The 15,496-nt window shown below is 36.0% G+C and overlaps 2 protein-coding genes and 1 non-coding gene across 4 annotated transcripts; all 3 read left to right on the forward strand.

Moving 5' to 3' along the window:
- Positions 1-74: 74 nt before the first annotated feature.
- LOC140769198 (short-chain dehydrogenase TIC 32, chloroplastic-like) lies at positions 75-6,601 on the forward strand. Its single transcript, XM_073109821.1, has 9 exons — positions 75-325; positions 798-1,029; positions 1,163-1,242; positions 1,947-2,100; positions 2,256-2,334; positions 3,333-3,417; positions 3,752-3,798; positions 4,331-6,247; positions 6,353-6,601. The coding sequence occupies exons 1-8, from the start codon at positions 220-222 to the stop codon at positions 4,487-4,489; spliced, it is 942 nt and encodes a 313-aa protein (XP_072965922.1). The 5' UTR covers positions 75-219; the 3' UTR covers positions 4,490-6,247; positions 6,353-6,601.
- LOC140777784 (U1 spliceosomal RNA) lies at positions 4,902-5,061 on the forward strand. The gene has a single exon (XR_012107091.1). It is a non-coding gene; the product is annotated as a U1 spliceosomal RNA (small nuclear RNA).
- LOC140769185 (probable anion transporter 4, chloroplastic) lies at positions 6,462-12,700 on the forward strand. Of its 2 annotated transcripts, none has more exons than XM_073109810.1 (11): positions 6,462-6,600; positions 7,247-7,905; positions 8,035-8,142; positions 8,725-8,880; positions 9,100-9,315; positions 9,612-9,821; positions 10,748-10,885; positions 11,131-11,232; positions 11,627-11,692; positions 11,854-11,938; positions 12,062-12,700. In XM_073109810.1, exons 1-11 carry the CDS (start codon positions 6,546-6,548, stop codon positions 12,157-12,159), a joined length of 1,893 nt encoding a protein of 630 aa, XP_072965911.1. In that variant the 5' UTR covers positions 6,462-6,545; the 3' UTR covers positions 12,160-12,700. The 2 variants fall into 2 exon arrangements, with proteins under 2 accessions (XP_072965911.1, XP_072965903.1); XM_073109802.1 differs by having other exon boundaries at positions 6,481-6,600; positions 7,235-7,905.
- Positions 12,701-15,496: the final 2,796 nt, after the last annotated feature.

Here is a 15,496-nt window from a genome sequence, read left to right on the forward strand (position 1 = left end):
TTAGATGCCACCCAGGCTAGTGAAGTGGTCGTCCCATAAATGGGTAGGCATAGTGTCAGTAAGCATTACTTTTATCCTCACATCACCGACGTCTAGTAGGATATCGCTCTCTTATTCCATTATTTTGGACGGATAACTCTGCCCAACTCCGATATCTCTACTTATTCTTCCGACTCGAATAAGATTGTAACAGAGGAGAGGAGAGAGGAGAGAAGAGAGATGTGGCCTTTTGGTAGGAAAGGGCCGTCGGGGTTCTCATGGTACTCGACGGCGGAGGAAGTCACGGAAGGAATTGATGGCGCCGGTCTCACCGCCATCGTCACAGGTATCGACCTCTTTGGATCAGTACTTATCCATTCTGCCCTCTTTTCTCGGGATAAGATTTGAGTTCTATGATTGTGATTTATTGCAGGAGGATTTTACTTGAATTTTTTTTTCCCTAGAGTTTTGGACTGGAATGGATACTTCGTTGAAAAGATTCCTCTTTCTCTTTGTTAATAATTTGGATTCTGTTGAATAGACTTAAGCTGAGATTAGAAGTATGACGAGTGCCTATGATCGAAAACCTAATCTTCTATTTCTAAAAGCTTCCAGGATCAAGAGAAGAGCATACTAAACCAAAGTAAGATTTTGAGAGGAATTCTAAATTGGGCCATGGTTATTATCCCGGAGGGCTTTTTTTTTTTATATATATATAGTGGTTATATAACTTTGCTCAATCCTAACGAGTTTGAAATATGCAAATAACTACTTTGGGTGAATTAATTTTATGTAGCTTACCGTGTCATGGTTTTCAGGAGCATCCAGTGGAATTGGTGCTGAAACAGCTCGTGTTCTTGCATTGCGTGGTGTTCATGTGATCATGGCAGTTAGGAACCTTTCTTCTGGTGCCAGTGCGAAAGAAGCAATTTTAAAGGAGGTACCCAATGCCAAAATTGATGTCATGGAGTTGGATCTCACCTCCATGGCATCGGTGAGGAAGTTTGCTTCGGACTTCAAATCACGAGACCTTCCATTGAATATCCTCATGTAAGAAAACTGTATAATGTGATTCAATGGGAAACAATATTTAGGTGAATGTTTATATTGATAGAACCATCGTGGTATCTTGCACTAATTCAAAGAGTAATGTGATCGTGGGCCTTCTTTTATTTTTTAACAGCAATAATGCAGGAGTTATGGCAACTCCCTTTTTGCTTTCGCATGATGGTATTGAGCTGCAATTTGCAACAAACCATGTAGGTATGAACCAAATTCTTCTCATCATTTAAATTGTTTTCATAATAAATTTCTAAGATTTTTTTTTGTGAGCTGTTGTAACACTGTTTTTGGGTGCTTTTATTATCATGCTGTCCCTGCCTCATTAAGCAAAAAAAATAAAAAAACTTTTTGCAATACAAGCTTTAGGATGACTTGGATCAGCATCAATCTGCTGAAATCCCAGCTGGTTTGATGATTGTTTAGATTTTGAGCTTGATCGGAACCACTGAATGTGTTTCACTTCAATTTTGGATATCAATTTGTACAATAGGAACCATGAAGTATTAATTAGGACGTATAAGCATTATTTTGGAGCTGTGCCTATTTCTTGTATCTGTATGCCATCTGCATGCTTATTCATTGGTTATAGTTGATACTTGTTGGTTCAATCAAGTATTCAAGTTTATGAAATTCTTCTATCTCTACATATTATTTTGCTGTTTGTTTTCTGCTGCCACCCTTTTTCATTTTCCGCCACTGCTGGATCTTTTTTAAGTGATGTTTCCAGTCTTTATGTGTTTGAACTTCAGAATTTCACCTAATATAGGTCTTCTCCAATATCTACTGTGACGTTGCTAACATTCCATCACTCCAAGTTCCATTTACTTAGGTTGTAGATTTCTTTAGTTGAACTCTTCCTAATGCAAAATTTGAAGGTAGCTGATTTGACTGCAATGATTTTGCAGGTCATTTTCTTTTAACAGATCTTCTTTTGGAGAACATGAAGAATACATCCCGTGAATCAAAAATAGAAGGAAGAATTGTTAATGTTTCATCAGAGGGACATAAGTTTGCATATAAGGAAGGAGTTCGTTTTGATAAGATAAATGAAGAGTCAGGGTATGCGAAAAGTATACTTCTTTTTTAGAATTGCTTTTAATGTATGTGTGTGTGTTTGTGTGATTCTTCCTTTTCAATTTATCCAGGTGATATAGTAGCTCAGACAATTGACTTATTTACTGTTATTAGTTTTTGACTGATTTTTTAATCTACAGGTACAATAGTATTGGTGCATATGGGCAATCAAAACTTTCAAACATTTTGCATGCTAATGAGCTTTCCAGACGCTTTAAGGTATGCACTGTGTTAGGAGTTCATCCAGTTATGTCACTGACCAGCATTTATGCATCTACTTTTCTCTGGAGAGACTGATTCTCTATCTGATACCTAATTGATTAAGAATATTTTTATATTTGGATTCTGATTCTCTATCTGATACCTAATTGATTAAAAATATTTTTATATTTGGATTCTTATTAATTCCTGTATTCTGTATTTATTGACAAGCCTAGCAGGTCCAGTTTCCTAAAAGTTTAGATCTGTCTATTTTTTTTTTCTAACAGAAACTAAAGATATGAGATAGCTTTCTATTACCTTATTTGTTAGTATATAATCAGTCAATGAACATACAAACTTCTTAGTGGTCATTTCTGAAGAGTGAAGAACTTTTCAATATGCTCAGTAGGACACCTTTATGTGAAGTTTCTCCAACAACTTCCCCAAGCATGGTCGCTATCAAGAAATTCTGACACAACTAAGTGAATATAATATATATATATATATATATAGTAAGCCCAATATTTTTGCTACATTATGAGGAATTGAATCATATCATCATGTTGCAGAGCCCCATCAGGTTAAAGACATGAAGAAGTTATATTTTAGCATATTTTTCTATTAATGTGTTACCTTTCTTTGGCCAATCAGTTAGCATCTAGTGGGGCAGTCAAAAGATAATGGTTGGTAGACTGCATAAATGGCTAAATGATGCATGTGTCAACGCTGTTTAAGAGTATATTTCTGCACTTTGATAGTTTAATTTAAATGGTCGGAAGATGTCATAGGTTCCATGCAAAGACATACTGTGATACTTCCTTCAGGGAAAATGGAATGCATCTCCATGTATGAAATCACTTGATTTTCTTTAACCTGAATAGTTATACGTTTCTAGAATTGATGCTTTTGTATCTTCAATTGATTTTTCGGTAACTTTTTTTTTCCCTCTAGGTGGATCGGTAAATTAGCTTGTGTACCTATAGGGATATGACATTCTGCTTGTTTGCTTAATGCAGGAAGAAGGGTTGCAAATTACTGCAAATTCTCTGCATCCAGGATCAGTCATTACAAATCTTCTGCGCTACCACGGTTTTATAGATTGTAAATAACTCAAACCAACATACTAAGCCATGTCATTCTATCCAGTGTTTCAGTCAATTCCATGGAAATATGATAGTGTGATCTAAACACTGATTGCATAAGTGTTTTCAAATGCTTTGCTTTCCAAATCCTCAAACCTATATGTTTGCTGTTGTGATGCAGCTGCAAAAATTTCAGCTCTTTGAATATATGTCTTTTATGCATTTTAATCTACTTAACTGTTTGTAACTTTTAAGTCAAGTTTTGTATCTTTATATCAATGTTCTCTTGCATTTATCTTGTCGTGCCGAAGATAAAATTCCTGCTGACTAGTCGTATCTATGTTTTTATGCAGTTCTTTCTCGCACCTTTGGGAAACTTATCCTGAAGAATGCTCAGCAGGTAAATTAGATTAAGAATGCCACGAGGGAAGCTTCTTATAAAGCAATGTCTTAATAATGCTGCTTTACACTGAATGTGTTGCTCAATCATTATAGAACTAGTGTAAATAAGACCTCAGTTGCAAATCTCTTTATCTATATGCAAGACTTACAAGAGAAGAGGTAGCAAGCATATTTTCTGATTTCTGAGACAAAATTCTATTCAACTTAACTTCTTCTAAGAGATCATCATATCGAAAGAGAAGTCCCTTTAAATTCCATCCACTGACCACCCAAAGACACTCTTATTTCTTCTACCCTGACTTGACTTTCCCTCACGGAAGTTCTTTTAGAAAAAGATATCTACTCGATAGAATTTGAGAAAGATGGAAAACCATTATGCGGTAACAGGTAAGACACAAGATAATACTTTAAGTTGTTTTGTAATGAGTTTAGATGGTTTTGTGGATGTTAACTGCCATCCTGCACCTTTTTTTCCCTTCTTCTCTCACCTAACATGACTAATGATCATCATTTTTTTCTTAAATTTACAGGGTGCAGCAACCACATGCTACGTCGCATTGCATCCTCAAGTCAAAGGAGTTGCAGGCAAGTACTTTTCCGACAGCAATATAGCTGAGACCAGCGCCAAAGCTAAGGATGCCGATCTTGCAAAGAAGCTGTGGGACTTCAGCATTAAATTAGTTACCTAAGACATTCAAGCTTGTGAAGATGTAAGAATGCCTACTCTGGCACTTTCTATTGTGTCTTTGTTTGCCGAAGAAAACTAAGCCCCAACATTAAATCCTACTGTTACAGATCTTGTAATGGTTCCTAAAAGCTTATCTTTTAATTCAACAGTTGCATTGAAGTGAGTCTGATGCTATCTCTATTCTCTACTGTTTAAAACTATGTTGTTCTGTTTAATAATGCCATGTTACAAGTAATGCAGAGTGAAATATATAAGAATAACTTTAAACTATGATCGTGCCACGTGGCGTGCATCAAACGGAGCTCTGAGATGATTAGAAGAGCGAGACCGCAATTTAGTCCCATATCGGCTGGTTCAAAAGGAGGGAGGACGTGCGACATCTATAAGAGGGAGGGATGGGGTAACGTTTCTCCATACTTACCTGGACGGGGTCAATGGGCGATCAAGAAGGCTCATGGCTTAGGGCAGCGGCCTCCATTGCACTTGGGAGGAGCGCTGGCTTACCATCTCCCCAAGTGGGAGAGTGGACGTCATAATTTGTGGTCGAGGGGGTACGCGCACGCGCGGCCCCTACCAACTCTAATTTAAATATTTTCTAAATCCGATAGTTTTAAATTCAAATTAATCAACGATGTATTACAAATTTTAAATTACAATCTGACATGAGCTTACCTTCTTAACTCAAATTTAGCGATAATTTCAGATAGTATCTTACACTTGTTGTAATTTTCTGATTAAGATGCTGATGTTAATATTGCTCATTATATATATTAAAATTATTTTTGAACCTCTAATTATAAAAATTCTCACTCTCCGACTATTTATTTATTTTTAATGTGATAATATTTAAACGGCTAAGGCTAATGAGTGTACGTAGGTTTATATTCTACCGACACTGATTTAATTAGAAAACTATTAAGTTGCTATTTCTCTAAAAATAGTTAAATAGGAGTGAAATAATTTCACTAACATTAGTTATATGACACTCGTATCCTATTTTAAATGAAAAAAAAATAACATAACGATAACTAATAGAAGAATATTTTAGAGATTTTTATAGCTATGGAGGTTAAATTTTATAAATATAATAATGAGGGAGGTCTATATATAAAATGACCAACGGTTAATTCATTTTAGGCGCAGTTATCCTCAAAATTAAGTTGTTGAATCGAAAGTATTCCATGCTACTCTAAATTTTTTTTTAATAATTTATGAGTTCGAAGATTAGATATAAGTTTGATAAAGAGTCAATTCTTTTTAAATATAGATGTACTTAAGTTTTATCAAGCTTTTAATTAATATAGTAAGCTGTCTAGTCTATACTTCAAGTCATGTGCGTCGTTGAAATAATTGTTCCGAACTAAACGCCGTCGAAATCTGCTTTAGGCCATCGCACTGTTGAACTATTCTCTAAGCTAACTGTATTGTTAATTTATCAACCGAATCAAGCTGTTAAGCTAAATCATTAAACTACTAAATAATTTTTTTATAATATTATTTAGAGTTAGATCGAACCTATGATTTTTTTGGGCATGGACTCTGGGATCGGTCGCTACTCTAGGAATTACTCAGCTGATTACTGATCAACGGCTACGATTGCCTCGCTGATCCACTACAACGAGTGGCTGTTACGTCACTGATCTCAGACCCTCCCACTCTAATCCAACGGCTCACAGATTAAGATCGTCATCTCCGAGGTGAACCCAAGCAAACGGAGACGTGGCGCGACGGCAGCCGTTCGTCGGACGGTTATTAACAGGTGGTTACACATCGGAGCGTAACATCGTCGTTTTTTCTCCCTTTTCTTTTCTTTTCCTATTTTTTTAATACTTTTTTCGTTCCACTTCCCGCTTTTGGAGGCCAGATAGTCCATGTGTGCTCGAGAAATACTTCCATTTATCCTCTCTTCGCCTCTTCCGCACCGGAGAAGACGACACCACATGACGACTTCTCCGAGATAAAATTCTACGATTTATCCCATCTAGGGTTTATTCCGCTCCTCCATTGGGGTTCCGTCTTCTATTCCTCAGATCGGGGCTTCGACCGGGTCCTTTCTAATGGCGATGGGGGCTGTGCTCTCGAGTAGGAGCTTCGGCTCGCCTCTCGTATCAGGTACTTTGATAACCAATTTTTTTGTTTTTTTTCCGAATTTTGTGCAATTTTTAGTTGGATACTTAGGGGAATTTTGGCAATGCATGATGCTGGTGGATGCTGCTTGACGATTGCTTCGCTTGAATTTGTTAAGAGAATAATTTTTTTATTACAGTACCTGTGATGTTTAGTGTTGAGTTCATGCTATCCACGTTGTGCGCTTGATTGGAAAAGTAGACTTTTTTCACACTATTTTAAGCTGAGTTTTAAGTCAATAAGTTGACTTGATGAACATTTTTAAACGCATTCAGACAAGTCCCTTCAGAGTCAAATGAACCATTGCTTACATTGAAGGTTCAACAAGTTGAATTGAAGTTTAAACCTTGCTCTAGAAAGAAAATATCTAACGTTGTGCTTAAACAATTAAACCATAACGACGTGAAAGTAGTGCTGCATAGTGCATCTGAATCATTCATTTGTCTCACTTGTCGGATAATATACTATTTGCTGTCCTGAATCATCTCATCTTTCCTATTAAAATTTGATATGATTGATGACATAATTTGCATCCTGGGGATTTTCCAACAACTCAAGCTGAAAAAGAGTGACTCCGAACTGATTTGATTTATATCTATCCAAATTAATAGTGTTAAAGTTATCTATGCAGGAAAAGAATATCGATTGAAGCGCACCACCGCATATGAAGGAAAAACATATCCCTCTGCTCCTGGAGAGAAGTCTGGTTCGGGCATGATGCGCATCTTGTCTGCTAGAAGGGGAATTTCCTATGTAACTAGGAGTTCCTTTTCTGCAGTTCATATTAGTTGTGCTTTAGACCGGATAATTGCAACAAAGAGGCTCACATTGCAAAGGGAAATGGCAGACCCTTTATCAAATTCTTTAGGGAAATTTTATATGGGAAACTTGCATAATATCAATCTCAAGAGAAGATTTCCCTCAAGAACGGTATGCTTTATTTCCTCAGATCCAGTAAATAATGGTTGGCTGCAAACGAGAAAGTTGGAAAATTTTCGTAAATCAGACAACCTGCAAGATCAATCAGAGACCCGGTTGGTGACTAGAACCCGTGTTGACTTCACACCGGAGCAGTATGAAATAACAGGATCACAATTTGATTCATTGAATTCCTCAGATGTGTCCAGTGAAGCAATTCTTGGTCCACTCAGTTCTTCAGAAGAGCAGAATGAAGTATATATAGTTGGAGGGGATGTGAAGGAAACATCTCCTTGGTGGGAGCGGTTTCCTAAGCGCTGGTTAATTGTGGTGTTATGCTTTTTTTCTTTTCTCCTCTGCAATATGGATCGTGTGAGTTAAACTTTACTTATCTACACCCATTTCCTTCTAGCATATTCATCCTTTTCATGTTTCGCCCATCCATTGAATTTGGTTAAAAATACGACCTGTGTTCTCAAAAGCTGATTGGATGTGAACCAGGTAAATATGAGCATTGCCATCCTTCCAATGTCAGCAGAATTTAATTGGAATCCAGCTACCGTTGGCTTAATTCAGTCATCTTTCTTCTGGGGATACCTTCTTACTCAGGTCAGTCTTCATCCTTCAGCAGCATCTATACCACACAAACATGTGCACATAAATGTTCTTGATCTCATAGAGGCACTCTGACATTCCAAGACATTTAATCTTTTATAGATTCTTCTTGTTAAATGCAGTGTTGCTAGATGTTATATGCAGAGAGACATGATAAGGGGGGGAACTTATTGCATTGCACTTTTCTTCTTTTCAATGCAGATATTTATTTTAGTCTTGACGAAATTATCAGCATGCTATTTTTGTATAAGTTGTTCTGGACTTTCTTGGTGTCAATAATTTTTGTCTTGAGAAGATTTATCCTTGCCAACAAAGAGAGCATAATCATTCATTTGATATTTCTAATGTGTATTACAGGTTACAGGCCTTTAAACACATTTTCTACAGTCTTTATTTAAAATGATAGCTTGATCTCGATTATTGGATTAAAAATGACTTGAAGTGAGTATGTATTCTTGTTCATAAATAACTAGATAAAAATCTGCTTGCTTATGGACATACTTCTTAATTTAAGCATGATGTACTTCTTATGGACATACTTTTAAGTGTGTTGATCATCATGACACTTATGTGCAGATTGTTGGAGGCATTTGGGCAGACAAGATTGGTGGCAAGGTAGTACTGGGATTTGGAGTTGTATGGTGGTCAGTTGCAACAATTCTCACACCTATGGCTGCTAAACTTGGGCTTCCTTTTTTACTTGTTATGCGTGCTTTTATGGGGATTGGTGAGGTTGGTTTCTTCTCTTGTCCGTTCCATTCGCTATGTTCTCCTTTTGCTCTTAAATTGTTAAAATTGTTAATCTTATCAAGTCTATCTTAATAAGTAGTTTCCCATCCACCATAACATGCTATGCTTTTATTGAAGTACAATGTTTTCTGGCCTCTCTCCCCACCTCATTTTTTTGGATACCTATAGATATTTGAAGAATGGTTTGATTTTTTCTTGCAGGGTGTTGCTATGCCTGCTATGAATAATATACTCTCAAAATGGATTCCGGTATCAGAGAGAAGCAGATCCCTTGCATTAGTGTACAGTGGCATGTACCTTGGTTCTGTCACAGGATTGGCCTTCTCCCCATTCTTGATACACAAATTTGGCTGGCCATCTGTTTTTTATGCCTTTGGGTCCCTTGGAAGTATCTGGTTTGCGTTGTGGCAAATCAAAGTAAGCCCATTTTTTGACTCTATTACTGTGGCTTTTTTCCTCTGTTTCTTATGCATTTGGATCTGTGTGGTTTGCTTGCGACAAAAAGTTCCTTAGTGGATCATTAAGATATGTCAACATGGTTCTTTAAAGATTTTATATCATGACTTCTCACAAATAGTAAACTAGTTTCTTCACTTGATTAGATGATCTGGTAGGTTTTTGCAGTCTAGCTCTTTTCTCCCCTTCTCCCTTGCTTCACATCATGTCTTTTTAATTTCTTTTTCACTTTATTTTCTTCTTTTGTTTCTCATCAGGCACACAGCTCTCCAAAAGATGATCCAGAGCTTACTGCAGAAGAAAAAAAGCTCATCCTAGGGGGAAGTGTGTCGAAAGAACCTGTATCCTCCATACCATGGAGACTAATTCTATCAAAAGCTCCAGTCTGGGCCCTCATAATATCTCATTTTTGCCATAACTGGGGCACTTTTATCCTTCTAACATGGATGCCAACATACTACAACCAGGTGTGATTAACGATTCAAGCTTTAGCTGTATAAATTTTTTAGTAAAGTTATTGTCCTTATTGTGCTGATATTAGAAAGTAACATCTTGATGAGGTGCAAATTAGTAATATTTTGCTAATCTATTTGTTTCCAAAGGCTGTCAGATGTTTGTTTTCTTTCCTTGTTTTGTGTAATATTGATTTTTAATATGCGATGTGGTGCAAGCCAATGACATCCTATCTTCAGATTCAAATAGAAGTGATTTTCATTTTTCTTTGTTCTTTAATTGATTTTATATGCATTTTACAAGTTTTGACTTTATTACTTTGTTCGCATTAAAGTTGTTTGGAACTCGAGTTTTTCTTTTGATGGAGATAACTTCCCATTCTGTAGACCTGACAAATGGGAAAAGGCTTTATGGGGACTGTCATGTTATGTTAGCTATGGTTTTCTTAACTGTGTATTTTTATGCTATGTCAACTTGGTATTGTTATGTTATGTTGGCATATAGCATAATCTGTAACCCAACAACACAAAATTATATTCATAATCAGCAACTGCACCGCACCCTTATGCTGTCTTGCATCCTACAAAGGCTGCAAATTCTTACCAATACAATTAATAATTTGATAGATTAATACGACTACAATCTCAAGTGAGTAGATCGATATTAACAAACTTAAGAAGTTTAATATGTTATTTTATCCATGTTGGTTGAGTATGCTTACTAACTCTGAGGAGAATAATAAAATCTAATCAAACATACTATATTGAAACTTTTACTGTTGGTAGAAAGCACTTTTTACTTGTTCCTGTCTTTTATAGTAATAACTCCTTGAGAAGGTATTCAGAGAACACCATTTTCTTTGTCTTGACACTGCTGATACATCTGTCTGTATGATGAACAATGACTACCATGAATCTCAGATCTAGTTTGTTATAAGCAGGTTTTGAAGTTTAATCTCACGGAATCTGGACTTTTTTGTGTCTTACCATGGTTAACCATGGCTGTATTTGCAAACATTGGAGGGTGGATTGCAGATACCCTAGTTGGAAAAGGGCTTTCCATAACAACAGTTCGGAAAGTAAGTATTTTGATCTAAGTTATTGTTTATTTTCTTGCGGATAATAGTAATAGCGGTTGGCACCAATTTAGTTTGAAATGAGCCGTGAATATATTTCTTTTAGTTGCACTCTTCACTTTTGGGACATGAAGTGGCTAGAGTTCCAGTTCTTCATAGTAATCTGTTAATTCTCGATATCTGGTATTCATTGAGTTTTGTATCTTAAATCTCTCCCCTCCTGACTCACTTGTGTTGCCTTGCCACAGATAATGCAATCAATTGGTTTTCTTGGACCAGCCTTCTTTCTGACACAGCTGAGCCATGTCCGCACTCCAGCTTTGGCGGTACTATGTATGGCATGCAGTCAGGTTTGATATGCTTAATATACATCCTTATTTTTTTTATTGGTCTTCACCATAAGTTGGGTACCTTTAACTTGTTACTTGTTGTAATGCATTTACACTTCATTACTCCATCTTGGATGCTTTCGCTTTCCATGGAATATTTATTCCTCTTTCCCTAAGCCCTTCTTGAAGGTTCATATATCTTGTTTCTGAAATAAATTGTGGCAACTTCTCTTTTACCTCATTCTCCTTGGCTGGCTTGCTTCATTAAATGCATTTATCCCTTCTAATTTTTTTATTGTTGGTATAAGTTCTCTAAAATAGCATGTAGAATTAAATATTCCTTCTTTTTTTTGTGCAAGTTCTGTTTCTTTTTGGTTCATAAGGCAAATAACCTTTCATTTTGCTTTCTTTTCAGGGTAGTGATGCATTTTCACAGTCTGGTCTATATTCCAATCACCAAGATATAGGACCAAGATATGCGGTATGTTCTGTTTGATGTTCAGTTCTTTGTAATGAAGTTTTAAGTTTTTCAGTCATTGTCATGGCTGTAATGAAGTTATTTAATAGTATCTTTAGAAAAGTGAGATTATCTATCCTTGATCCTGGATCTTCTGTGATTATTTTTTTCTACTGAAATCACAGGGAGTGCTACTAGGACTATCAAACACTGCCGGGGTGCTTGCAGGAGTCTTTGGCACTGCTGTCACTGGCTACATTTTGCAAAGAGGCAAGAACATTGCACAAACTGCATATTATTGTTTTCTTGTCAATTTACCATGGTTTCCATTACATATTTTTCTGTTTTATAATGACTATATTTTGTTTATTTCTCAAAATTTTAACTTGACAGGCTCATGGGATGATGTCTTTAAGGTTGCTGTTGCCCTGTACATCATAGGCACATTGGTATGGAATATCTTTTCGACTGGAGAGAAAATTCTTGACTAAGGAGCACACATCATAGATGCAGCTGCAGCTGTACGAAGATTAACTATGCAAAGATTTTGGAAGAAAGAAATACAACAAGCCATATTCGGCAAGAAAGATAGCGATATTTGATTTTCTTTTTTCTCTTTCGCCATTTGAAAACACAGGAAATGTCATCATGTTACAACACCAGATTGGCAGTTCTACCGGCACGAGAAAGATAAAAGACTTTTCAAGGAAAGATATAAATCCGAAAAACTATCGCAGTTAAGAAATCTTGTTTCTTTTGAAGGTTTCAGTTTTTCAGCAAGCCTCTTCTCTTCTTAGAATCCATTAGCCTCTTCTCTTTTTTTCTTTACTCATTCTAGGACAGACAATCGTGTCTCTTGACTCAAGACTTGTGTTATGAGAACAAGCCGTCGCCATAGGGCATGCTTCCCTGCTATATTTAAAGCTTATTGTGTTAGGCCTGAGAAGCTATAAACTTAATTCGCATGTAATCAATCTCCTTTGGAGATAACACTGACAGGTAAATCTTATTGATAGCTTTATATCTTCTTTATGCTCTTTGCTATTGAAATCTCCACAAATTTTGATGTTCTATCATCCATGTAAATAAAGTATTGAATCACTGAAAAAATTGTTCTGGCAAAGGCTAGGCCCGTCTCAAGCCTGGCCCAATTCAGAAGGACCTAACCACCCATTCACAATGTCAGCTCCTGATATCAAATCTTAGGATAGAATCTTTGTTTGAACATTGCTATTCAACGATATCTACTCTATGCTGGTCAAAATGCTTATACTAAAAGATGACATAAAAGGTGGTTGGCTCCACTACCTGACCCATCACACTCCAAAGAATCCACCACCTCCAAGTAATCCCAAAGGGTGTGCCACATCGTGTTCCAAAATTCCCTTTGGCTTCTAGATTTTGAGTGCTCTTCCTAAAAATATCGTCTACTAGTGATGGGTTGCTGGGGGGACAAGCGTACATGGGTAATGTATCAATGTGACAGATCACCAAACGCACGCACCGGCAGCGGCAGCGGCACCGGCACCGGCACCGGCACCGGCACCTTCCTCGTCTTCATGCAGCCAAACAAGCATCAAACCGGACGAGGATTACAACTGGTCCTGGGCCCACCTTAAAGTGCCAGATCGATTCTTGCTCCAGTTTTTTGAGATCCAATCATTCTCATTGTTCTCGTTGCAGATCACCAAACACAAAAGCAATGAAAAATTCCACCCCCGAGGGCACCTTTCGCTTCGGATTCTAAGAATACGAGTCGCCCTCTCTCCTAACAAATTGATTAATATCGTGTACATCATATAGTCAAATCATATAATATGCGCCTAACTATCAGAGCATTATATTATTGAAGACTAACTAGTAAATATCTATCATCATAAATTGATTGATATGATATCTTGAAAAGAATCTCATTAGAGAGTGTTTTTAAAGCTTATTTTAATGATTTGCAAATTGACTCCGCTTTATAATCATATTAGCAATTATAGACTAAAATTCATGTTGTTTGCAAACAAGGTCTTTTATATTCATTGCGCATAAACACAATGTGCACGTCTAAACCAAACTAGCCCTTGTTTCCAGTTAATATGGGCTTTGGTCCATCATTGCTAATGGGATTACAAAGTGGAATTATCTTGCAAGTTATTATATTCTCGGGAATAATTCATCACCACGTATTTTAGAGCTAATATTACTTTTATAAGTGTTTTTAAGTTTAAATCCCAACAACATTAGTTAAACTGGAACACTATTAAGTTTTCATTTTTGTTTTACATATATATATATATATATATATAGTTTGATGATTCCAAGAATGGCAAAGGCAACCATGGCTTATCTGGCAATGGTCCTCCTGTTGACCCATCCCCCATTTGAGACTGTGGCCAAAGATGAGCATCATATTAATAGATTGGAGCACTTTCAAAGTGTAGTCATCTCCATGATTAATTAGATTATAAGATTCTTGTTATATCTAATGTTTATATACATTATTGAGCCAAACAGTTGAATAGACCTCGTCATAATTCCACCATTCCATCCTTTACTGCCGACACCCACTGCTTTTCATGGCTCATCAAGTTCTCTTGCCTCACTTAGTGGATGCACTTTCTTTCAGATAAGGTGGTTAAGTATTATTAAGACATACACATACACACACACATATATATAGAGAGAGAGATATATATATATATATAGAAAGAGGGAATTTATAAATGTCTAACCATCACTTTAATGATTTCTATTAGCAAACACAATATGTTGGAAGATATAAAATGATACATATATATTATTTAGAGTATATCCTTATGCTCTTGTGACTTCCACTAGCGAGAGATTTATTAAATTACATCTTTTTTTATTCGCAGTTCTATATAGGTGGATCGTGGAAGAAAGATAAATGACAAATAATTGAAATAATAAGAACTCCAAATAAAAGTTTAAGTTGAAATTTTTTTCTCTCCCAGTAATAAAAAAAGTAGGAAAACAAATATCACCGAAACTTTTACAATTTACTCTATTATAATAAAATATGCATCAAAATTTAAAAGAAAATAAATATAATTAAACTGTAAAAGCCGCGATAATATCATTAACCTAGAATCATACAAAAGATTCAAAAAGAAAAATAGAAGAAGCTCATATAACCAACCTCTTTCCATGGAGTGCACGTTTCCATAACCAAAGTCTGGATGGAGAAAACCAAGTAACCCTAACCACCCACCTTTAATCATGTGGACTTGGATGTTGATCATCTCTGCTCAACTAACCAACCCTCTCTCTCTCTCCCTCTAAACTTATATATCCATCTTTAAATCTCTCTTTATTTTTTATGAGTTAATTTTCACCCAAGTATTTAACGTAAGAGTAAGATAACGTCCTCCCATCCTTTTCCTTAAACCAACCACCTAATTCCCCCTTTTATTCCTCTTTATTAATTAATTATTTACACAATGAAACATTATTTTTGTTCATTTTGAAAAATAAAATATCTAATATTCTCCTTATTCTGAATTTGGGAACTTTTTCATCTTTTATTTTTATTTTTAAATTGGCATCTTTAGTTATTTTAACTCATTTATATATATAGTAACTGCTTGTTAAGAAAATTAATATTTTTTTAGGCATGGAAAAAAGAGAGAGTAAATTACTGGTCAAATGATAAATATTCTGGCAGGGTGTAAATAATAATATAAGAAAAAGTAAGGATGTTTTAAAAAAAAAATTAATTTGCTCGCGATTGTTACAGCTGAGGGTCAAATTGGTAATTTGGAACGAAAATCGCGGAAAAGGGTACAAGAAAGAGACAATTCCACGTGGCAGTGCGAA

Source organism: Typha angustifolia, chromosome 2 (assembly GCF_048772165.1).
Source record: "Typha angustifolia cultivar Huaian chromosome 2, ASM4877216v1, whole genome shotgun sequence".
Taxonomy (NCBI): domain Eukaryota; kingdom Viridiplantae; phylum Streptophyta; class Magnoliopsida; order Poales; family Typhaceae; genus Typha; species Typha angustifolia.